This window comes from Meriones unguiculatus, chromosome 17 (assembly GCF_030254825.1).
Source record: "Meriones unguiculatus strain TT.TT164.6M chromosome 17, Bangor_MerUng_6.1, whole genome shotgun sequence".
In the NCBI taxonomy this organism is placed as follows: Eukaryota; Metazoa; Chordata; class Mammalia; order Rodentia; family Muridae; genus Meriones; species Meriones unguiculatus.
The window spans coordinates 61,609,776-61,634,692 of NC_083364.1; the positions used below are offsets into that span (position 1 = coordinate 61,609,776).

The 24,917-nt window shown below is 38.5% G+C and overlaps 1 protein-coding gene across 7 annotated transcripts in view; it reads right to left on the bottom strand.

The window, feature by feature from the left end:
* Epha6 (EPH receptor A6) overlaps positions 1-24,917 on the bottom strand; it is a 955,104-nt gene that overhangs the window by 278,232 nt on the left and 651,955 nt on the right. For all 7 annotated transcript variants that reach the window (XM_060370600.1, XM_060370599.1, XM_060370601.1 and 4 more), the window contains one exon: positions 22,456-22,581. In XM_060370600.1, the coding sequence (XP_060226583.1) occupies positions 22,456-22,581 (126 nt within the window). The remainder of the gene's footprint in view (positions 1-22,455; positions 22,582-24,917) is intronic.

The window sequence follows — 24,917 nt, forward strand, 5'->3', positions numbered from 1 at the left end:
TTTTTCTTTGAGTATCACAGGGAAGATGGGTACTGTAGTAACACAGGCAGGTATGTGAATACAGTACTAGGGGTGGGTTATCTATTCTACGTTCCTTTAACAGTGACAGATGTGATGAGGGAGATGTGGAGTATGCTCAAGAGTGGCAGCTCTGGCACTGTGGCTTTGGCTTTTGTACAGTACCATGCTGAAGGAGTCTGAGCTCCAAGGGTTGAGGGTAGACAGCGCAGGTTCTAACTGTGAAACAAAGCTATAGTGTGGATTACACATAGCTCTTTTACCTGGCCTCCAAACATGTGTGGACTCAGGAACTCTCACTTGGGGTTTACAACACACCAACTTATGGTAACTGTTAGGGCTCTCCCACTCACTTTTTCAAAGTGGAAATCTGATCTCACAATGGTGATCATGCTTCATTCTGTTCTCTGCCCCATCCCGGGCCTCTGTCTTACAGCATTCCCATTCCCCCTTGCTCAGCTCACTTTTCTTCCCTCAACTCTTCACCCCAAAATGTACCTGTTTGTTTTTCTGATTTCATTGTTTAGGAGAAGATGAATCTTAAGTATCTCAATTCCTTAGGAATGTTTTAAGTTCTCTAAGTTTTAGTTGTTTTCTATTCGTTTCTTGCTCAAAAAATATGAATATGTACTATGATTTGAAAACTGCTTAATGACAAGATATCTCAATTTTCATCCATATTTTTTGTTTTATTGAGGAGAATATGAGTCTGAAAATTCAGGCTTCTTAGCCTTTGAATATTAATAAAATACATTTGATAATTATATTATTCATATCTGCTAGTCTTTTTTTCATATCTGCAAGTCTTATTGATTCCCCTTTTTAAACTATATTTATCAAAAAAAAACATGATAAACGTCCTGTGATATTACAGTTTCCAGTTTCTGATTTTACTACTAAGACCATTTTTGCTTTGTATTTTTATCTATACTTATACATTTTATTATTGGTAGGTACAAAGAGCTAAGTTCCAAAGCTGTTAGCCTAAAATTCTCAAAGTCGCCTTAAAATTATTAAGATATCATTCACAATTAGCATCTTGAGCTTGCACATGGTCCTTATAAAGCCAGGAAAATGATGTGTGGGGGCTCAATCTTTAGGGGGGAAGATTTTTGTGTGTGGACATTCAGTAAGATAAGAAACAGAATGAATACATGAGCTTGTTTTTTTTTTAAAGAGGTAAGTAAAGATTTCAATTTGATTCTTCTAGTGGGGCAAAAGTAGTTGAAAGTAGGTCTTCATTTTGCAGTCATGATCATCTTCATAGTTGACTTGTCCATCGCCGTCAATATCTGCCTCTCTGATCATCTACTTCATCTGTTAGTTTTTCTAAGTTTGTCATGACGTGGCACATTTCTGCTGCACTGATGTATGACCATTTCCTTGTCAAAGACTTGGAATGCCTCACAGATTTTTTCTTTTCTATTTCTGTCTTTCATTTTTCTAGCCATCATGGTCAAGAGCTCTGGGAAGTCAGTGGTGCCATTGCCATCAAAATCCACTTTGTTGATCATATCCTGTAACTCAGGTTCTTTTGGGTTCTGACCCAGTGACCTCAGTATATTGGTTTAGTGCTGTGTGCATTGTGTTAGAGTGAAATGAACATCACACAAATCTTTAATAAGGAATGCTTACCAAGGGAGCACCTTTGGACTCTGTTTTAAAACCTGTGAACATGGCCTGGAGCCAGCAGAGCAGGCTGTGCCTGTGGACTTGAGCACAGCCAACAAACACCACTGCTGCTAAGGAAATTATAATTTACGTCCATTCCAAGTTACAAATGCTAGTCTTTTATCTTTTCCAATAAAAAGATCATTCACTTAAAAAATAAAGCCAGGAAAGTTCGATGTCTATTAATATAGTTTTACTTGTTGCCTAATTTTCAATGAAGATAATAAGCAATGATTAGATATTAGGTGCTGCTTTGAGTGCTACATAAAAATTAAGTCATTTAAAGAAACTCATTACTGAACTAATTGTGAAAATAAATTAATGGTACTAGTGTGGAGTTTACATAAGTTCACCACTGATAAAAACAGAACTAGCTAATTCTAACATGTTTAGAAGACAGGCGCATATTTAGGAGCTGTAGCAGGAGACAGAGACATTCTTCCTCACTGTTTGTGTTCTGGCCACTCTCATTGTTAATATGGGTTATTGATAACCTTACGGCCATGGAATAGTAAATGGAGTACAACACCTTAAAACTCTCACCATCTTAGCATGTTGGTAGTAGGTTTCTGAAGTACATGCTCAGATCTTTGATCCATATAAAATGGAGCCTTTTGAGGTGCTATGTGTAACTCCAAACAGTACGCTTTCTTCGTTTTCATGTGGAAAGTAGTAGCCGTCCCAGTTAGTTTGCCATGTTTGAAGATAAATATAATATGCTTAACTTAATCTCTATAAAAGCAGCTTCTAAAATTATATCAACAACATATAGTTAACCTTATATTCATAGATCATGAAGTGACGAACAGCTGTACAATCATTATAAAAATCAAGCATTTCCTCAGTAAATCCATAATGAGTTCTATAGTGAAGTCAAAGTAATGAGCAAAGAATTTAAAAACTGAGAGAGAGAAAATGGCTGATAAAGAGAGATGCAATTTTAATAATGTGAATGCATGTCTATAAACTCTTTGAATTTGAGGTTAGTAAGCTAAAATTTTCAGAACCTTGAGTCTATATGATGACAAGCATATTATCCTACAAAAAGAGCAGACAAAGATGCTAAATGCCTGTTATTTTGATGTTTTTTTTTTCTTGTAACTGATGGTACTTCAGGTGATTACGTTGGACTTCATTGCAGAATATCATGAAGAGCAAAATCTTGTCAGCATTCATGTTCATGTTAGTGAAATAAATGGCATAGAAGATATGATTCTCTTTATTAGAAAAGAAGAGCAATTGTAACCCAAAATGTAGAATACGTTTATTCTCCATATTCACAGAAAAGTCTTCTTGAGATATTAGATAACTGGTATTTCTTTGTCTTTCTTAATATAGCTACGGATTGCTCCATTTCTTTTTCCCACTATTTCTTTTTATGTTTTACTTAATTAAAAGAAGCATGACATGATTTTTAAACAAGTATTTGCAACTCTGTATGTTTAGTTGGTTTTAAATGTTAAGTACTTGACAGTTTTCTAGAAACAAGGCTGTTCTTCAGAATTCACTGAGGCATGGCTATCCTGGAGAAGTTGACTTCATTAAAAGGCACATACATACTTCAGCAGTCTGTCTAAGAGGGGGTAATTAAACCTACCTTTCCTATATGAGCAGAAAATGGCACGTGATGGTCACGAGATGCCTTGTTAGGAATGGTAGCACGGAGGTCAAAACATATTTTGCACGTGTATACAGATATTAAAAAGTTGTCCTTGTATTTTAAATTTTGATTATGGTAAGAAAGTATGTAATTATAAAAGTAATGCTCATATATATGGGAAGCATATATCTGAGATAATTACAATGTCTAAGATGTGGAGTAACATAGATAACTACTTTACAGACAGGAGAATAAGATTCTTTTTAAGCATATTGTCATTGTTTCTGGTAATCAAAATTTAATAGTTAAAAGCCATATGAAGTTAATAATAATAATTGAAACAAAAATAGAATCAATTAAAATTTTTACCACAAATTGGGTGGGTGGTCCATGGGCAAAGATGAATATGGACTGATGTTGTACTAGGCATAAAGGAATAGGATCCTTGTAATTTTTATTAAATCCCCTTTTCTTTTATCCTGTAAGGCATTTGTTACTGTTATTTTGACTGTAGGGCTTAAAATAATTAATGCCAAAAGACAGGTTGCCATTGCTAGTAAGACCAGGCAAAGACGGAACCATGAGGGAAGTTTCGGGTAGGAGCAGAGGACCAGAGCTTTTCCATCTAGACAAGAACAAAGTACACTCCCTACAGAGCACTTGCAGCCTCCAACTCTCCTTACAGAAATGCATTCTCAACTGGTGAGCTTATTTTCTTCTCCTTGAGAGCAACCGAGGAGAGCCTGTATTTGATGCCATTTATCTACCTTGCTGCTATCTCCATTTTCCAAAAGTTAACAGAGCTGCCACTGGAAAGGTATCTGAATGCCAGATATTCTCACTACAGTTCATTAATATAGTAAATTTACAATTGCAAAGAAACAGCAAAAATAGTTTTATAGTTGGGGACACCACAACATGAGGAACTGTGTTAAAGGGCCACATCATTAGGTTGAGAACCATTTCTATAGAAGACGAATGTGGAAATCAGTAAGTACAGAATGAACAATGCAAACCTAGTCTTTCCAATGAAGACAATTTTGAGAGAATATTGAGCTTCCTAGGGAGCTCGGAGATGTTATAAGGTCACGTGGTGGACCAAGAAGACAGAAAACACCTCAGACAATACTGGGAAAACAAAGAATTGCTCACAGGCAGCTGTGGTGGTGCACACCTTTAGTCTAGGCACTCGGGAGGCAGAGGCCAATGGATAGCTCTATGAGTTCTAGGCCGCCCTGGTCTACAATGCAAGTTCCAGGACACCCAGGGTTACACCGAGAAACCCTGTCTGAAAAGAACATGGAAACTTGTGTAATTTTATGTACATAATTACAACTAAAACTTCGTTAGGAATATTATTAAAGACAGATGAATATATTGTACTTAATATAAATTTACATTTATATTTATATAAATGTGAATTTACATGTAACATACACATATATTATAAAGTGGAATAAAGTACAATATGATATTGCACCGAGAATAGTAAAGTCAGCTGACCCAGTATAGAAATGGGCTTGAATTAACAGCAGGTTTTCTGAGATCACCCACTGGGGATAACCTGGTAGGAAGCCTTTTCCAGCAAGAGTGCATGGCAGCTGTTCAAAAGCAATCTCTGCAGCACTAATTGTGTCTCATCAGGGAAGGTGCTAACTCTGCATTTTCTCTATTGATTAGAGAGAAAAAAAAAAACATTGGACTATTGGGACCCATTCAAAAAGACTTAGGAAAAAAACCCTAGGACAAGATGACAATGGTGATGAACTATCCAGACATTATGAAAGATGGGAATGGTTGATAACTTTAAACAAATTAGTTATATAAAAAAATGAAGATGTACTGTAGTGAGAATTTAGTAATTTTGGTTTCTTTAAGAAATGCAGAAATCTTATGGGAATATGTTTTTGTTATAATCCCAGGTTATATATCCCCAGGTGTGGGGATACAGGGCTGTTTCACTGCAGCTGACAATGATTTGCCTCATGCTCTGGCAGGGGCCTGGTTTTGCCAGCTTCAGATACTTTATGCAAGTGTATGACATTGGTGATACTGGAACATTTTTGAGGATATATAAAGGCTAGAGCCCTGATAGGTGTGGCTGTTTGGCGTTGCATGCTGCTGGTTGCTGTTGGTTGTGGTTTATCAAGTAGCTGTGTACAATGAGATGAGAAGAAGAAATTAGGCATCCTGACAGTGAAGATCAAAGTTGCCCCAAGGAACTCAATATCCCTAATCAGCAGGAAGTAGCACAATGATAATGCTGCCCCCTTTTCCGTCTATCTCTTTTTCTCTTCTATCTAGTATTAAGGGGTTGGAAGGGAAGAAGTAAAGAGGTAGAGAAGGGTGGAAGAGAGAATGGAGCCCACAATGTAGCAAACGCTTGTTACAATGCAAGAGGCATATGCATTGTCTTCACATATGTGGAGCCCTATAGGATAGGATTAGCCTGACTTTGTAGAAGTTCAATTCTATAGAATACCAACAGTGGCAGTCATAAGATTATTGATCATTCTGTAGAGCTTCAGTTTTTCTCCTGCAGATGCACAGATCCATTCAGTCTCTCCATAGAGGGTTTCAGATTCTTTGAATGAACCTATCAGTTTATACACATGCCTAATAAGTTTATGCCCTTTTAAATTTTATTTCCATATATTTTTTTACTTCTTTTTTTGAGCTTGAGCAGCTTTCCTGTTTATTTTTGTAAGTATCATAGTATCTAACCTCAGGCTGATTACCTAGTAGCTGATAAATTAGGAAACTGTAAATGTAATTTGTGAGTTTGACAGAGCAAATTACGATGTCACAGAAAATATAATTAAAACATTATCATCTGTTATCCTATATATAATGTTGATTATTTTTATATAAATAGAATGTAACAATTGTGTGGTGGATTATAGTAAATTGCCTCCAATTCTGCCCAGTCCTTAACATATTCACATTTATAATATGATTTTGCTTTCTCATCAATAGATAGAGTCCTCATCATCATCTCATGAAATCTGGATTGCTTTGACCAATGTGAGAATTGTGATGTTGAAATTCCAAGCTAATACTTTGAAAGGCTACACAGCATTTTTATCACATGCTGATAGCACTACCACCAGCACAACTCAGGGTCTAGTAGATGAGACAATATGAAGTGGAAAAGAGCTAGCTGTCCTGAGATTTTTCTAAGCCAGCCACCTGACAGTAGCACCATTTAAGCCACTAGTGTCTGTGGTGAAGGAGTGTCCTTAAGCTAAACTAACTGAAAACACCCCTATCTGCTTGTAGAGACAAGCCCAAATTATTGAATTATGAATAAACTAATTAATTATTATTTGGAGCAATTTGTTTTGGGGGTGGTTGTTTCATAGCAATAGATAACTTAGATAGGCAAAAATTCCACAAAAGCCATTACTTAAGTACATAGACAATTAGATTGAGGTCATAAGTATCACTATGGGAACAATAAACTAATTGCCTCATGCTGGGTAAACTATAGTATGACATAAGCAAATCCTTTAAAGAGATTTATGGTCTTAATTTACATCTTATAGCTTACCAATATAGAATGCACATGGTCTCAGTGGCATTATAAAATAATCATACAGTACAAACAACCTCACATTTTATAAGACAGAAGTGTAAAGCTATATTCAATTTTTATCTAAAATTTCTCCAAATACTTCTAGCATCTACCATCTACAAAACACAAAATTCAAGTTATTTTTAAGTTTAGAAACATCTAAGAGACATGTTACATACACCATATTAGCTATTTTTGCAAGGCCTTCATAGGTGCCTTGTCAAGCCAGCACCATATGTCTGTTGGCTTTAAGAGAACATCAGGTCTGGGGACTCCTGGATTGCTGTCTCTCTATAAAAATGAGACCTAAGACCCTGGATGTCCCAGGTAGAAGGCCAGCTCCGCACACCCACAGTCCCGACACAGCACGACGGAACTTACTTGAGCACAGGTAAGAAAGTGAGGATAATCCCCCAAACTCTGAGTAGGGTCTTTACAGGGAGATCTTTCTGGTAGGTTGGACTGATGGACCCAGCTGTGTCTGTCTCATGCTGCTCGACTTCTCCTGCCGCCATCATCTGAGTGTGCCAGAATAATCCCCCTATGCTTTTATTGTACTCATTTTGTTTAACTTTTTATTAATTCTTGGAGTTTCACTTCATGCACCTCAGTCCCACTCTTCTCTCCTCCTTTTGTATCTGCCCTTGCAACCTCCCTCCAAAAGAAAATAAAAAACAAAACCAAAAAGAGAAACAAAACAAAACAAACCATAAAAAAAAGATCTTGTCATGGAAGCTGTAGTCTGTCACACTGTGTCCCACAGCATACCTTTTTGTCTACACAGCAAACGTTACTGGAAAACGTTCATTGCCATGAGTCACTGGTCTGTTTTGAGGCCTCTGGAGTCTGCCTCACTATCAATGATGGATCCTCCCTGGGACTCCTTCCTGCCATCTCATTATTGCCCTGTTTCGTGGAGTTCTTGTGGCTTTGGATCTTCTCCAGCAGCTCCCAGATGGGGTATATGTTGGGGTGGGTCAGTGCAAATCCCTGGATCTGGACCTGGGTAACAGCTCAGTTCATCAGCCTGTCAGCTCTCCTGCACAACCCTGGCTAGCTTAGCCAATGTTCCAGCTGGCAAGGGTAAGGGCCAGCTCTCCTGCTCTCACATCCTCGGGGCTGGTTCACCAGTGCCTTCTGCAACAGCTTATTGTGCTACCCAGATGAGGTGCAGGCCCACTCCCCAGAGTGCTGCAGCCAGTGAGAAGCTGGCTCTCCCAGTTTCCTCAGGTGGCTGTGGAGGAAGACATCTTCCCCAATGCCCACACCACCTCATGGCACATAAGTGGTGGGACCAGCTTTTCCCCACACATGTCCTCTGATGGCTCACCTGGGATCCCTGCCCACAAGGGACAGCTCTACTGTTTCTGCCCAGGCAAAATGCAGGGCTCAGAATAAACTCTTGAGCATCACATGCTAAAACTCAACATCGACACAATCTGGACAGAAGAGAATGTAATTCTGAGGAAGCAGGTGAACTTGACCACCATGCCCAAACATGATATATTATTGTATGTTCTAGGCAGACGTGTAAGGTAGGCTGCAATGGTACCTACAACCTGCTATTTATGTAGCAATCTTTCTTTTTAATGTTGTGTCGCCCTAGTATTTCTAGCCAACAGAATATGATTAGATAGATGTTATGTTACTTCTTTTCTTATTTATAAAATACTGTGACTTCTGGTTTATGACATATCCCCCATTGGTTTTGATGAGGCTATCTGCCACATTGGAGAGGACCACATGGCAAGATTATGGGACGAACATATGGTTAGAACTAATGCAGAATTAAGGCATTCCATTCCACAAGCCACTAGTGGCCATTTTCTGACCACAGCCTCTTTAGTGAGTTTAGACATGGGTTCTGTTTAGCTGATCTTGCAATGTGCCCACTGCATTTTTTATCCTCATTGAAATCTTGTGAGCATCCTTCAAGGAGCAAAAGCTGTGCCTAGATTCCTGGCCTATAGTAACTGGAAGATAGTGAATATTCTTGCTTTTAGTCTTATGGTGTTTTTAATAATACTCTTTATAGACCAATAAATACTATATCATAGAAATATGAAGCATTAAAGCTGCTATTGGACAGAGAAGTTGAGCTGGTGCCTAACTAGAGCCTTTACTCCTATAGTGTTTATAGTACTGAAAGGTACTCACTCATGTTACCAGAGGAGAAAGGGAAGCCCAAACCCAGCTACAAACCTTGTGATCTACAATGATGATCTTCCTGTGCAATAATGGCAAAAAGCTTGTGGGAATAACCAAACAATGTTTTATTCAAGGCTCCATGAGATGGAACCCATCCCTAGTGCTGCTTTGGTGGCCAAGAACCTAAGACCAGTTAGGCATGAGGTTTTGGGGAAAACCAAATACTATTGTTCTGCTACAGCAAAGTAGAAATAAAATGACTCTGATGACATTTTGCTATTACTGGTATAACAGTTTTTGCTAAGCCATTGTCAGAGAAGCTTCTTCCTGTAGTAGATGGGAACAAAACAGAGTCCCACAGTTGAGACCTTGGAAAACTCAGTCCTAAGTTGAATGTCTCCCCTCAGGGTTCGGGGAGAGGAGAGAGATTGTAAAAGCCAGAGTTGATGGATGACACCAATGAAACAGTGCCTTCCATACAGAACAGGACTGATGCTCATGTAAACTCACAGAGACTGTGTCAGCATACCCAGGGCCTGTACAAACCAGGAGCTGATTGAATACTGAGTGGGAGAATTGGATATGAGCTCCTGTCCCTAACCAAGAAGCTGTCTCCAATAGACATTCATGCAAAGGAAAATTCGTTTCCTTGAATAGATTCTCCCTGGGTATATGAATGACACTCTAGGGTAGGTCCCAATGCTTAGCAACAGACAGCCAATATAAAATAAACTCACTAGCATTTTATAGACTTTTTGTCTTGTATTGCTTTGTTTGGGTATTTTTAAAATCTGTCTGGTCTTTTGTTTGTATAATATGGTTTCCATTTCGTGTTTGCATGGATTTTACATGTACATGTGTGTTGGTGTGTGATGTGTCTGTAGGTCAGAGGAAATCCTTTGGAAGTAGGTTCTCTTCTTCCAACATGTAGGTTCCAGGAATGAAATTTAGGTAGTGAAACTTGCAGTTTCTGGCTCCCATCTTGCTGGCTCCCATCTTGCTCGCACCCAAATAATTCTATATCCTTGAATTTTAAAATTTATTTTCTTATTCAACATTTGCTTATTTATTGATGGTTTTCAAATGACTAGGGTGATGAAATAATTTGTAAGACTGACAAAGTTCCATATAAAGCAACAAGTATACACTAAATGGATTCACAAATAATATGCAGAATATTGAGTTAGAGGCCTATAAAATTTATTTGAGGTTAACAAAATTGATATGTAGTCTTCTTTAAGATAACTAACAAATTGAGTTAGTTTTTTGTTTGTCAGAAATATGTTGATACAATAGATTTACATAGATATTTTGGACACTTTGAAAATACTGGATATTTTAAAGGCTTTGGATGTTTTAAAGAAATTAAACTTTTAAAGTGTTTGAGTTGTTAAAAAAGGGATTTGCATAAGAAATGGAAATAAAATTTTTCTCTGCGATGGAGGGAGGGGCAAGATGGCGGCATTGGGAGGACTCTTATTCTGAGCAGCAACAGCAGGATCAGCACAGTGACCAGTAATCAGAACTCACAGCTATAAAACACAGTCATTGTGTTTCCCAGGTGAGAGGATACCCCACGGTGGGGGATTCAATCAGCTTTTAACTCACTTGGCTAAACAGCGGAAGAGATCCCGGTTCCGCCAGACGCTTGGCTCCCGACCACCAGCCCCAGCCCCAGCCCAGAGCCACAAGCCAGTGTCTCTGGTCACGGTCCCAGACTGAACCGTGCGTACCACACTATCAGAGACTGGAATTTTCAGTCGAGAGATAACCCCAGGGTACAGGAAACGATTGGGACCGGCCTTAGGTCACCCAGACATCCCCTGGAAAAGACTCGGGTTCCATGGGCACCCCAGGAGCCAGCCCGGAGCCAGAGCCGGAAACCCAGGCTCCGGGACCACAGAGCTCTGCCTGCCTGCGCGCCTGATTCGCCACCTGAGATAAAACTGTGGGCACCAGGGCACCAGCGAATGAGTTTCACTGTCCAGTGCAAACACACAGGGAGGGAAACGCTGGTCTGATCTCAGAGCACTCAGCCGACACCCCCAGCCTGAAAAGGTCCCCGGAAAATTACCCAGATTAGGGAGTCACCCAGGCTCCCAAAGGCCACAAAGGCAGACACAGGCAGTTTCTGCGGCCAGCCAGCTGGCAGACACTGAGCAGTGTGCACCAGGGCAAAAAAAAAAAAAAAAAAAAAAAAAAAAAAAAGACACTGGGAATCCATGTCTCCAGAGAATCTACAGGGAAGGAAGGAAACTGTACTGCCTTAAATCACCCAATCCTTCCCTAGAAAAGGTCTAGCAGACTAGTGGGGCCGAGGCCCCAGACACAGGAAAAAACAGTTGCTGCCAGCCTGATGTCCAACTGGGTCACAGCAGCTGATCATTAAATTTACAACAAGAAACCCAGAAACAGGGCAGCTGCCCTCAGGACCTCCCTGGGTGAGAGGAGAACCCTCTCGACTAACAAAGACCACAGTTACCACTCAGGTCTATATCCCTGAGGTGAGCAACTCCTGAAAAAACACCACCATCCAGGGACTATACCCAAAAAGCTGAGAAGACACCCTTCAGGAAAAACCAGCTTTCTGCAAAGGGGACTCTCTCCACCACAGGATCCCCAGGAACCACCAGAAAATACCCCGAACACTTAAGATAGAACAATGGGTAGAGGCCAGTGTAAAAGTTCAAGCAACAAAAGACAGAGCAATATGGCATCTCCAGAACCCAGTTACCCAGGGGCAAGTAGCCCTGAACACCCCAGCATAACTGAAATCCAAGAAGATGACCTAACAACTATGCTCATGAAGATGATAACAGAGGAAACAAATAAGATACGTAAAGACATAGAGGAAGATAAACTCAAACAGAATATTGCCATCCGTAAAGAAATAGAGGAAGCTGCAGCCAAACAGTTTATGGCCTTTAGAAAGGAAATGCTTAAAGCACTGAATGAAATGAAAGAAACAGAATTGAAGGAACTAAAAGAAAAACAGGAAAGTACAATCAGACAGGTGAAGGAAGTAAACAAAACAACTCAAGACCTGAAGATAGAATTGGAAAAATTAAAGAAAACACAAATGGAGGAAATAATGGAAAGAAAGAATCTAGGGAAGAAAACAGGAACTACAGAGGTAAGCATAACCAACAGACTACAAGAGATGGAAGAAAGAATCTCAGGTGTAGAAGATACAATGGAAGAAATCGATGTATCTGTCAAAGAAAATGTTAAATCGGAAAAATTCCTGACACAGACCGTCCAAGAAATCCAAGACAATATGAAAAGACAAAACCTAAGAATAATAAGTATAGAGGAAAAAGAAGACTTCCTTCTTCAAGGCCAAGAAAATATTTTCAACAAAATCATTGAAGAAAATTTCCCCAAGCTAAAGGAGAGGCCAATTAGAATACATGAGGCCTACAGAACACCCAACAAATTTGACCAGAAAAGAAAATCCTCCCGCCACATAATAATCAAAACAATAAAAAATACTAAAAGCTGCAAGGGAAAAAGGCCAAGTAACATATAATGGCAAACCCATTAGAATCACACCTGACTTTTCAACAGAGACTATGAAAGCCAGAAGGGCCTGGACGGATATCATGCAGACCCTAAGAGAACACAGATGTCAGCCCAGGGTACTATACCCCGCAAAACTCTCAGTCCGCATAGATGGAGAAAACAAGATATTCAATGACAAAAACAAATTTCAACAATACCTACAAACAAATCCAGCATTACAGAAGACACTAGAAGGGAAAATACAACCCAGGAAAACTAGCTACATTCAAGAAAACACAGGAAATAAATAACCTCACTTCAGTAAAACAAAAAGCAACCAAGCACACAACTGTATGACCACAGCCAATATCAAAATCAAGGGATCTAACAGCCACTGGTCATTAATCTCTCTCAACATCAATAGACTCAACTCTCCAATAAAAAGACACAGATTAACAGAATGGATACGTAAACTAAACCCAGCAATCTGTTGCATACAAGAAACACACCTAAGACACAAAGATAGACATTACCTGAGGATAAAGGGTTGGAAGTCGACTTTCCAAGCAAATGGACCCAAGAAGCAAGCAGGAGTAGCCATTCTAATATCTGATAAAATACACTTTCAACCAAAATTAATAAAAAGAGATGGGGAAGGACACTTCATACTCATCAAGGGAAAATTCCACCAGGAAGACATCACAATCCTGAACATCTATGCCCCAAATACAAGGGCACCCACATTTGTGAAAGAAACATTGATAAAATTTAAAGCACATATAGATCCCCACACATTAATAGTGGGAGACTTCAACACCCCACTCTCAACAAAGGACAGGTCAACAAAACAGAAATTAAACAAAGAAACATTGTCTCTGACAGAGGTCATGAATCAAATGGACCTAACAGACATTTACAGAACTTTACACCCAAACACAAAAGAATTTACCTTCTTCTCAGCACCTCATGGAACCTTCTCCAAAATAGACCACATGGTCACAAAGCAAGTCTCAACAGATACAAGAAGATTGAAATAATCCCTTGTATCTTGTCTGATCACCATGGAATAAAGCTAGACCTCAACAATAACAGAAATAGCAAAAAGCCTACACACACATGGAAACTGAACAACTTGTTACTAAATGACAGCTGGGTCAGGGAAGAAATAAATAAAGAAATTAAAGTCTTTCTAGAAATCAATGAAAATGAAGACACAACATACCCAAACTTGTGGGACACAATGAAAGCAGTGCTAAGAGGAAAGTTCATAGCACTAAGTGCCTTCAAGAAGAAATTCGCGACAGCTCATTCAAGCACCTTAATGGCTCACTTAAAAACCCTAGAAAAACAAGAAGCAGACACACCAAGAAGGAGTAGACGGCTGGAAATAATCAAACTCAGGGCTGAAATCAATCAATTGGAAACAAATAAAACAATTCAAAGAATCAATGAAACCAAGAGCTGGTTCTTTGAGAAAATCAACAAGATCGACAAACCCTTAGCCAAGCTAACTAAAAGGCAGAGAGACACCACCCAAATCAACAAAATCAGAAATGAAAAGGTGGATATAACTACAGACACTGAGGAAATCCAAACAATCATTAGGACTTACTTCAAAAGTCTATATGCCACAAAATTTGACAATCTAAATGAAATGGACAATTTTCTTGATAGATTTGACTTACCAAAGCTGAATCAGGACCAGGTAAATCAACTAAATAGACCTATATCCCCCAAAGAAATAGAAGCAGTCATCAAAAGTCTCCCATCCAAAAAAAGCCCAGGACCAGATGGCTTCAGCGCAGAATTCTACCAGATCTTCAAAGAAGAGCTAACACCAATTCTCTTCAAACTATTCCACAAAATAGAAACAGAAGGAACATTACCAAACTCATTCTATGAAGCCACAGTCACCTTGGTACCTAAACCTCACAAAGACTCAACAAAGAAAGAGAATTTCAGGCCAATCTCCCTTATGAACATTGATGCAAAAATACTTAATAAAATACTTGCAAACTGAATCCAAGAACACATCAAAAATATTATCCACTATGACCAAGTAGGCTTCATCCCAGGTATGCAGGGGTGGTTCAATATACGGAAATCCATCAATGTGATCCACCATATTAACAAACTGAAAGAAAAAAACCACATGATAATCTCCCTAGATGCTGAAAAAGCATTTGACAAAATCCAACATCCATTCATGTTTAAAGTATTGGAGAGATCAGGGATACAAGGCACATATCTAAATATAGTAAAGGCGATATACAGCAAGCCTATAGCCAACATCAAACTGAACAGAGAGAAACTTAAAGCAATCCCACTAAAATCAGGGACAAGACAAGGCTGCCCACTCTCTCCATATCTCTTCAACATAGTGCTGGAAGTCCTTGCTAGAGCAATAAGACAGTTGAAGGAGATCAAGGGGATACAAATTGGAAAGGAAGAAGTCAAATTATCACTATTTGCAGATGATATGATAGTATACATGAGTGACCCCAAAAACTCTACCAGGGAACTCCTACAGCTGATAAACACCTTTAGCAAAGTGGCCGTATACAAAATTAACTCAAAAAAATCAGTAGCCCTCCTGTATACAAAAGACAAAAGGGCTGAGAAAGAAATTAGGGAAACAACACCCTTCACAATAGCCAGAAATGATATAAGGTACCTTGGAGTAACCCTAACCAAGGAAATCAAAGACTTGTATGAAAAAAATTTCAAATCTCTGAAGAAAGAATTAGAAGAAGATATGAGAAGATGGAAAGATCTCCCATGCTCATGGCTTGGAAAGATTAACATAGTAAAAATGGCCATCTTACCAAAAGCAATCTACAGATTCAATGCAATGCCCATCAAATTACCAACACAATTCTTTACAGACCTGGAAAGAAAAATTCTCAACTTCATATGGAATAACAAGAAACCCAGAATTGCTAAAACAATCCTCTACAATAAAAGATCTTCTGGAAGTATCTCCATCCCTGATCTTAAGCTGTACTATAGAGCAACAGTAATAAAAACTGCATGGTACTGGCATAGAAACAGAATGGTGGATCAATGGAACCAAACAGAGGACCCAGAAATAAACCCACACACTTACGGACACCTGATCTTTGACAAAGATACCAAAACAATTCAATGGAAAAAAGATAGCATCTTCAACAAATGGTGCTGGTCCAACTGGATGTCTACATGTAGAAAAATGCAAATAGATCCATACTTATCACCCTGCACAAAACTGAAGTCCAAGTGGATCAAAGACCTCAACATAAAACCAGACACAATAAATCGCCTTGAAAAAAAAGTGGGAAATACCCTAGAACTTATTGGTACAGGAGAAAACTTCCTGAACATAACACCAACAGCACAGGCTCTAAGAGCAACAATCAATAAATGGGACCTCATGAAACTGAAGAGCTTCTGCAAAGCAAAGGACACCATCATCAAAACAAAGCGACCGCCTACAGATTGGAAAAGAATCTTCACCAACCCTTTATCTGACAGAGGGCTCATATCCAGTATATATAAAGAACTAAAGAAGCTGAAAAGCAGCAAACCAAGTAATCCACTTAAAAAATGGGGAACAGAGCTAAACAGAGAATTCTCTGTAGAGGAATATCGAATGGCAGAGAAGCACTTAAAGAAATGCTCAACCTCACTAGCCATTAGGGAAATGCAAATCAAAACAACCCTGAGATTTCACCTTACCCCCATGAGAATGGCCAAGATGAAAAACCCAAGTGACAACACATGCTAGAGACGTTGTGGAGAATGGGGAACCCTTCTCCCCTGCTGGTGGGAATGTAAACTTGTACAACCACTCTGGAAATCAATCTGGCGCTTTCTCAGACAACTAGGAATAGCGCTTCCTCAAGATCCAGCCATACCACTCTTGGGCATATATCCAAAAGAGGCTCAAGTACACAAAAAGGACATTTGCTCAACCATGTTTGTAGCAGCTTTATTTGTAATAGCCAGAAGCTGGAAACAACCCAGATGCCCCTCAACTGAAGAATGGATGCAGAAATTGTGGTACATCTACACAATGGAATATTACTCAGCAATGAAAAATAAAGAAATCATGAAATTTGCAGGTAAATGGTGGGATCTGGAAAGGATCATCCTGAGTAAGTTGTCCCAGAAGCACATTGTATATACTCACTCATATAGACATACAACATAGGACAAACCCACTAAAACCTGTGCATCTAAAGAAACTAAGCAAGAGAGAGGACCCTAACTAAAATGTCCAATCCCCATCCGGAAACCAAAGAGGATGGACATCAGAAGAAGAATAAAACAGGAAACAACCTAGGAACCTACCACAGAGGGCCTCTGAAAGCCTCTGCCCTGCAGACTATCAATGCAGATGCTGAGCCTGATGGGCAACTGTTGGGCAGAGTCAATGGAATTTTATGTAAGAACTGGGAAATAGTAAGAGCTGGAGAGGACAGGTTCTCCACAAGGAGAGCAACAGAACCAGAAAATTTAAACATAGGGAACTTCCCAGAGACTCATACTCCAACCAAGGACTATTCATAGGGATAACCCAGAACCCCTGCACAGATGTAGCCCAGGGCAGTTCAGAGTCCAATTGGGTTACATAGTAATGTGAAGAGGAACTGCCTCTGACATAATCTGATTGGCCTGCTCTTTGATCACCTCCCTCTGGGGGGGAGCAGCCTTACCAGGCAATAGTAGAGGACAATGCAGCCACTTTTGATGTGAACTGATAGACTAAGATCAGAAAGGAGAGGAGAACCTCCCCTATCAGTGGATTTGGGGAGTGGCATGCATGCAGAGGGAGGAGGGAGGGTGGGATTGGGAGGGGAGGAGGGAGGGGTTTATGGGGGGATGCAGAATGAATAAATTGTAATTGATGAAAAATTTAAAAAAAGTGCTAATGTAAAAAAAAAAAACAACAAAAAAAATTTCTTTGCTAAAAACCAATTCATCCTGTTGAATTACTGCAACAATAAAGCATAGAATAAATGTATTCTTCTAAGACACAGAGAAAATTCAGAATTGGTTTGTTTTAATTAAAAAAAAAATAAAAGAGAACATGTTATGGTTACAACTCAATATATCAATAAGAGTGAAATTTAATTTTAATTATTAAAAAAATTAAATTTCATTTGACTGAAAATATTACATTAATCAAGGCACTGAAATTGTCTATGGAGGGTATTTATGTTACAAAGTTTTTTGAGATTGAGCAATGAGTGCTAAATATTCTAAGACATCAGAGTTGTGTAAAGACTAAATTCATTTTCAACCTAATCTAATGGTTCCTGTGCTTTGATTTTTATTAAATGCTTTACTTTGTTACCTCTAACCCTTCTTTTAATCCAGAAAGATAGTGAATGTGCAGGTAAACAAGCCAAATGTCTATAAATGATTACTAAAGTGCGGAAAGTCATGGTGTAAGTTAGCAGGAAAATTGTGACTTAAACATTTGATTTGGGCTGAGTACCTCTCACTCATGCCATATTATTTATGGAAAACAGAAAACCATTATCCCTCATTATATCATTTGATTTAGAAAGCCGTGAAAATATGTATCAAAGTCATTGTCTTATCTGTTGATTACTAAAAGCAGTTCTTAATATGAGACTGATATTCCAACCAAGGACCATGCATAGAGATAACCTAGAACCCCTGTACCGATGTAGCCCATGGTAGCTCAGTGTTCAAGTGGATACCCTAGTAATGAGAACAGCAACTGTCTCTGACATGAACTCAGTGGCTCTTTGATCACCTTCCCCTGAGGGTGGGAGCAGCCTTGCCAGGCCACAGAGGTAGACAATGCAGCCAGTCCTGATGAGACCTGAAAGGCTAGGGTCAGATAGAAGGGGAGGAGGACCTCCCCTATCAGTGGACTGGGGGAGAGACATAGAATAAGAAGAAGAGGGAGGGAGTGTTTGGGAGGGAGGGGGCTACAGCTGGGATACAAACTGAATAAATTGCAATAAATAAAAAATTAATTAACTAAAAAAATTAAAAAACCCATACCATATGTCTTCTACCATAATTTTTTTTTTACATTGGTCAAATCAGAGCATAGCAACAGTTTTATTAGGCCAAAAATTAACTTAGAGTTCATGCAGCATTCTGATGTCTTAGAATGTCCAACCTCAAAACATAAACCTGACTCTGTGCAAGAGATTTTCATCTAACTGTGGAGGACTTGCACAATAATTACTTGCTTCTTGTAAAAGGTGTCCCCTGAGATCACATTTGTTACACTTCCTACTGTCTTGTTGTAATACAAGAAAGTACAATATGCAATAATGGGCCTCAGAGTTTGAGATCTTTGAAAATATCATAATATCCATAGTAGAAGAAAGAGATGAGTGGTGGCATTTAAGGCTGGCAAGGGCATTAAGTCAGGATGAAAACAGCCTTTTGGTTTGTCCAGCATGAAGGGCAGAAAGCCCTTGAACATTATGCAGAACGAGTTCGTATTGGGGCACTCATTTTTCATAACTTTTATTGTCCTTTCAACTTTCTTTTCCCCGTGTGCAGATGATTGCTGAGAAACCAGCATTTAAAACTTCTGGCTTTCTTTAGAATAGAAAAGCATGGTGACACTAAGCCAGAAAAGGAGGCTGATAGCAGAGGCAATAATGAGTTTTGTATAGATAAAGGGATAGAATGTGAATGACAGGAAGATACTGCATTGGCACTGTGACTAGGGATAGAGGGAAGGTCAAGTTTAAGGAGGGTGCCCTATGGGCTTAGAGATGCAGGAAAGACACTTGTCAACGGAGTAATGTTTCACAATTAAAGACGTTGCTGTCAGAAAAGGCTTTCTCATAATGGTGCCTGTATTCTGCTGTCCTGAAAAGAGGGTAGCTTTTCATTGACCTTTCCCTGATCATGACTAAATTTCAGCTCTTTCATTATCTCAGGATATGTGTACAGTAATGATTCAGCCTTAATCTGCCTTGGCTTCTTTAGCCTTGGAATTTCTCTTTCAGTCTTCTACCCAAAGTATTTCATTTTATGATGCAAAAGAGTCAAAGGAGATAGACGATCACATTGTTTCCTATGCAAGAGAGCTGCTCACTTCATTTAAATGGAAATGTGTATTTTCATGGAAATTCAGGGCTGTATTGATGAACAAAGATAAGATACCTCTACTAAATAGAATAGTGAAATAAAAACTGTCTTGGAAAACTCATAAAAACAGTAAGATTTACAGTGATGATAGAGAATGTTAAATCACACACACACACACACACACACACACACACACACACACACACACCCATACAGTCCAAGTAAGCTTTAGATTGCATAATACTTGGTCATGAAGAAGAAAATCCCAGGACAATGGTTGTGGAAGACAGGTGGACTCTACCTATCTCCAATCAGCATAAAGACTTCATGTGGAAGAAATAATTCGTACATTGTTATCTAAAAGTGTTAGCCATAGAATACGGTAAACACACCTCAGGCAACGAATTTAGTAATTCTGTGTGTCAATGCAATGCCATTTTCCATGTTCTTTTGTCTTCCTGAGAACATTAGTACAGCCATGCTTACATTCCTTTGTTATAGGTCACTCAAGAAACTCTTAATGCTTGGTGTCTATTGACAAGAAACTTGGAAAAAAAGTTGTGCCTAAAAGTTGCAAAAAATGCATGCAGGTCTTATAGATTTTTTCCTCAGTAATGAATTTTGAAGCTGTATTCTATGTCCCCACCATTACTGCCTTCATTTAGCCTGAATATCATTCACCAGACACTTGTCAGGATATGGTATCTAACCTCTGTCATCTTCTATGCCAATTCACCTTTGTCCAACATCTTTACTCAACCACTTATGTAATTTAGCTTACATTTCCCAAGAAGCTGTCTTGATTCATTCTGGTAGAGCAAAAATGGACTCTAATGGGGAACATTATGTGAGTGTGTGGAGGGGGAGAGAATAGGATTAAACCAAAGAAACTTACTGTTTAAAGTTGGTAGATGTGTAAATATATATTTTTTCCATAATTTAAATCATTTTTAGGCTTAGAACAATTTTTTGCTATTGCATAGCACACTCACTTACCACCTTTTAGGATTATGGAAGGGCCTTAGAGTCTCTCCAGCTATTTTCTGCCCTTCTGCATCTTGCCCCTATACTTTTTCTCTGGACTGTTTCACAGAAATGAGGACTCTCTCCTCCAAAGCAAATCATACACATTAGCTTTATTGCTTGCATCTTCCTGTGTCTTTCTGTGTAGGCCTTAGACATGTGTACATTCTTTGGTCTGACTTGCCTGAGAGTATATTATTAGACACCCTCCCCACACACCCCAATTCCAAAGGCTTCTGCCTCAAATTAAGAAGGAGGGAAGTTACATAGAGCTGTAAGTAGACAACTATTGTGTTTAGTCTCCTTTAATTAGATCACACCCTTTGTCTGGCCACATTTGCGAACAACATCCACTGTTACCATCCAAAGCAAATACATGGATAATACTCTCTGTGTCTTGGAGCCTTTGTTTCTGAAGGCTCTCATACTACACTAAACTTTAATGAAATGCTGTGTTGTGCATTTCTATATTTAACCTATCTTTTCTTATGGGAGTGTTGGCCTTGATCCTTATCATATGTGAGAAAAGGTCCTGCACTTTTCTTGACTTTACATTTAATAGTGCTTTCTCCACACTGCTGCTACAGGCCACGACCACATCCACACACACCAGTGTTTCTTCCACACAATCAGTTTCAGAAACATGGCCTAAAAGGGTTCATTAGAACTATATAGCCTGATATGTTGGAAGGCTTTGAAAAGAATGAGGTATAATCAGCTGCTTTATTATGGCGTTTGAGAAGACACAACTTGTCGGAATGACCATGCAGGGGTTTATTCTTCTCTCTCCAAAGCATTGCACACATGCGACAACTTAGTAGACTAATAACTCCACAAAGGATGCAGTCTCCTTTACTGTTTTAAGAAGATCTCTTATACCATCTACTTTAAAGGGGGCTTGCCACTATTCATATTTTCCCCATTTCAGTATGTTCATATGATTGTTTTTGATAGGAAAATTAATGTTTTTTGCAGTTTCTAGGCTGTTGTCTCCAAAACAAAAACAAGTAGACTGAAGACAAGAAAATAAAGACAAGAAGACTCTTTTCATCCCTCTTTGGGCCAGAAGGCAGATATGCTGGTTAAGTAAACCTTGACCATGTAGGAGAGGACATTCGAGGGGAACACACAAGGGATCTCTCTCTGCAGAACCTGCTGAAGGAAAGCTTTTTTTTTTCAAAACCCCAGGCTGCTTATCTTGAATCAAAGACTTAAAAGAGGAATTTTTTTTTTCATTCTCAAGGCCCTTTATATTAGCATAGTTTCTTCTAGCTAATGCACACCATAAATTCTTATGGGGTACCTCACCATAATTTTTTAAAACCAGAATAGCTGAATAATGAAAAGTTCTGAGCACTAGAGATTTGCACATAGGAAGCATTATTAATTTGCATTAAAATGATCTAAAACTATATTGAACCAAATTTTACCTTCAATGATTTTCAGAATACTCTGAGTCTTATGTAGCCTCAAGGTCATCTTTTTGAACACTAATTATAGTATAAGTCTATAGATGCCGAGACTTGAGTAAATCTATAATAACCCCATGACAAACTCCTGAAATTGCATTTTCAAAATAAATTCCTGAGGCACTCTAGTTTCTTTGTAATTTATCTTCATTATGAAAACAGACTATAGAATGTGAAAATAACTTTTGCAAATGTTCTCATTATATGGGAACTGAATATGGACACATTTGCTTTTTAAAAATAATTTAAAAAATCAGAAAATAGCCTTTATACCTTAATAATTTCAATGATGTAACATGCTAAGATTTTAAATATTATGTTGATAAACCTGTTGCAAAGCTGTGAAGAAGACCTTTACTTAAGGGTGTAGATTTTATGTTTACCTGCTCCAATAACTCTCTCAATACGAATTCTTGAAGGATCAATCTCTTTTGCAAATTCGTGGACTGCTAGGGATGGGTCTTCATAGGTGTCTGGATCAATATACGTTTTAACTCCTGGGAAGCGCACTGCAACAAGATAAAAGATTGATTTAATTTAATAGTATGCCAGGAGGCATATATCTTGTGAACCTGTAAAGGCAAGAATATCATAGTAAGGTAGTCTACCCATATCAAACTCAAGACTGTAAGTCCATACACTTATTTGAAAGATTATTTTCTCAAAGCAGAGATCTACTGCTGTACATTACTAACCTAGGACCCTCTAAACCCTTTTTTTCCTTAAGATTTATTTCATTTTTCTCAGTTATCTAGACATGAAGAGGACTCTATACTCATGGTCAAAGCTGGCACATTAGGCATTGTTTACTCAGTCCAGTTTTATAATCATGAAAGTAGAAGATTCTTGGGTAGGTTGGGAAATGGAGGCTTCGACTCAGCTATCAAAGAAAACCAGGAGACCCAGGCAATATGCAGAAGATTTGGTATTTCTGTGGTAAGCCCTGATAGAATAATAAAACTTAAAGTAATAGAGATCCCAGGAAGTTAGGGATTCTGGGAATATGGGCTACTTGTTGGGAAAGACTCTAGGCAGCAGGCAGAGCCAGCTCAGAAAACCGGTCAAGTGTGCTTCAAACAGTTGAGAGGATGTGATGCCCAAGCCCTTTGCACATTCTCTAATACAACCTGGATGCTAGACACAAAGCTATACAATTTAGTGTTTATTGTGCTTGTCTTGTTGTGATCCAAACCTTATTTTGTATTCCCTGTTCTTGACTTTTGGAAAGAGAGCACTGGTTGTTGTATCACTCTCTTTGGTCTTTGTGACTCTGGTCTTAGAGGAGACATTGAACTTTTCAGCAATGTTGAGTTATGAAGTCTTTACTGACTGGGTTCTTGGAAATGGAATAATGTCTTTGATATTGTAAGATGCACATAAACCTGGAGTGAGTTATTAGAATGCTATGGTTTAAAGGGACATGTTTAGGTGTCAAGTTGGTGGGCGGTGGAGTCATAATGGTTAATTTTGATTGACAAGTTAATAGACAGAGAAATGCTTTAGGGATGAATAAAGGTCTTCTTTAGGTGTGTCTATAAAGGTGTTCTAAGACGGTAGTCATTAAGGTGGAAGACTTCTTTAAATCTTGGTGGAACAATCACATGGCCTCAGTTGTGGATAATGGAAGAAAGGGTGGAAACTGACAGCATAGGGTCTCTCACAGACATTTTGATTCCTCTCTGCTATGGAGTAGATGTCTCTGCTCCATTATGCCCTTGGTGCATGAGACTTCTGAAATCATTAGCAAAATAAATCCTCTACCTGGAAGGTATTTCTGTCCACTATTTTGTCAGAGTGACACAAAAAATAACTAATGCATAATATTAAGGAGTGGATGATATTGTTAGTTCTCAGAAATTGAACTCCATACTAATTCAAAATGCAGTAGTATTTTTAGTCTCACATTCTTACAGAAAAAAAATCTTAAAAAAAATAAGAAAGTGAGTTTAGAGAAGGTAATAAGATGTTCATTCGTAATTTGCTTTATTATTATGTTGTTGCCTTCATTTATTACCTTTCACCTATGTCTTCTTAGTATTTTGATATACACACCTGAGAAAATTAGCGTTTTTAAAAATAGAACCAGAAAAGAATGTTTGCAGGTGTACGTAGACCTGACCTTAATTTTGAAATGCTATGCTTATTTAGACTTGTTATAGTTTAAATATGAGGGAAAAAGAGATAGATTATATCTCGTTATATTAACAAAATTATAACCTCTATGTTATACTCATAACTTAATCAGAATTATCATTTTTAATTTAGTTTTAATTCTCTAGAGAATTCATGGCAGCTAATCAGATACATGGTCCTGTTGAAAACATTACTTTAAAGACAGATAAAAATGCCACTTTTTGTCTGTCTAATGCACAGGTCACTTTCACAATTAAGCCATTTATGTAAAATGATAAGGCATTTCCATACAATAACTGGATAATGTTCCTTCCATGAAAATGGAATATATGTAATATTAGAAAAAACATGACCACACGATTCCTTATTATGACTATCGTGGTTACTAATTTAATTCGTCTCCACTTTCTTAAACACTGGTTTCTTTTTCTTCACTTCCTTGGCAGCTTCAGGTTATTGTCAATAGGTCTTGCTGAGCCCATCTGGTTTAGTTTATGCTAATCTAAAGCAGATAATAAATACCTCGGAAGCAATGTTTCTTTCTGCACCCTGGTATAAAAAGCCCTGCAGTGAGTCTTAAGGTTACCCTGCATCAGTCATCTGCCCAGGTGTCTGCAACCAGGTTTTTGCAATCTGTTTCCAATGTTTGCGGTCACCTCAGGCCAGGTCTCTCAGGCAGATGGTTCTTAGAGCACTTTTATAAAAGAGAAAT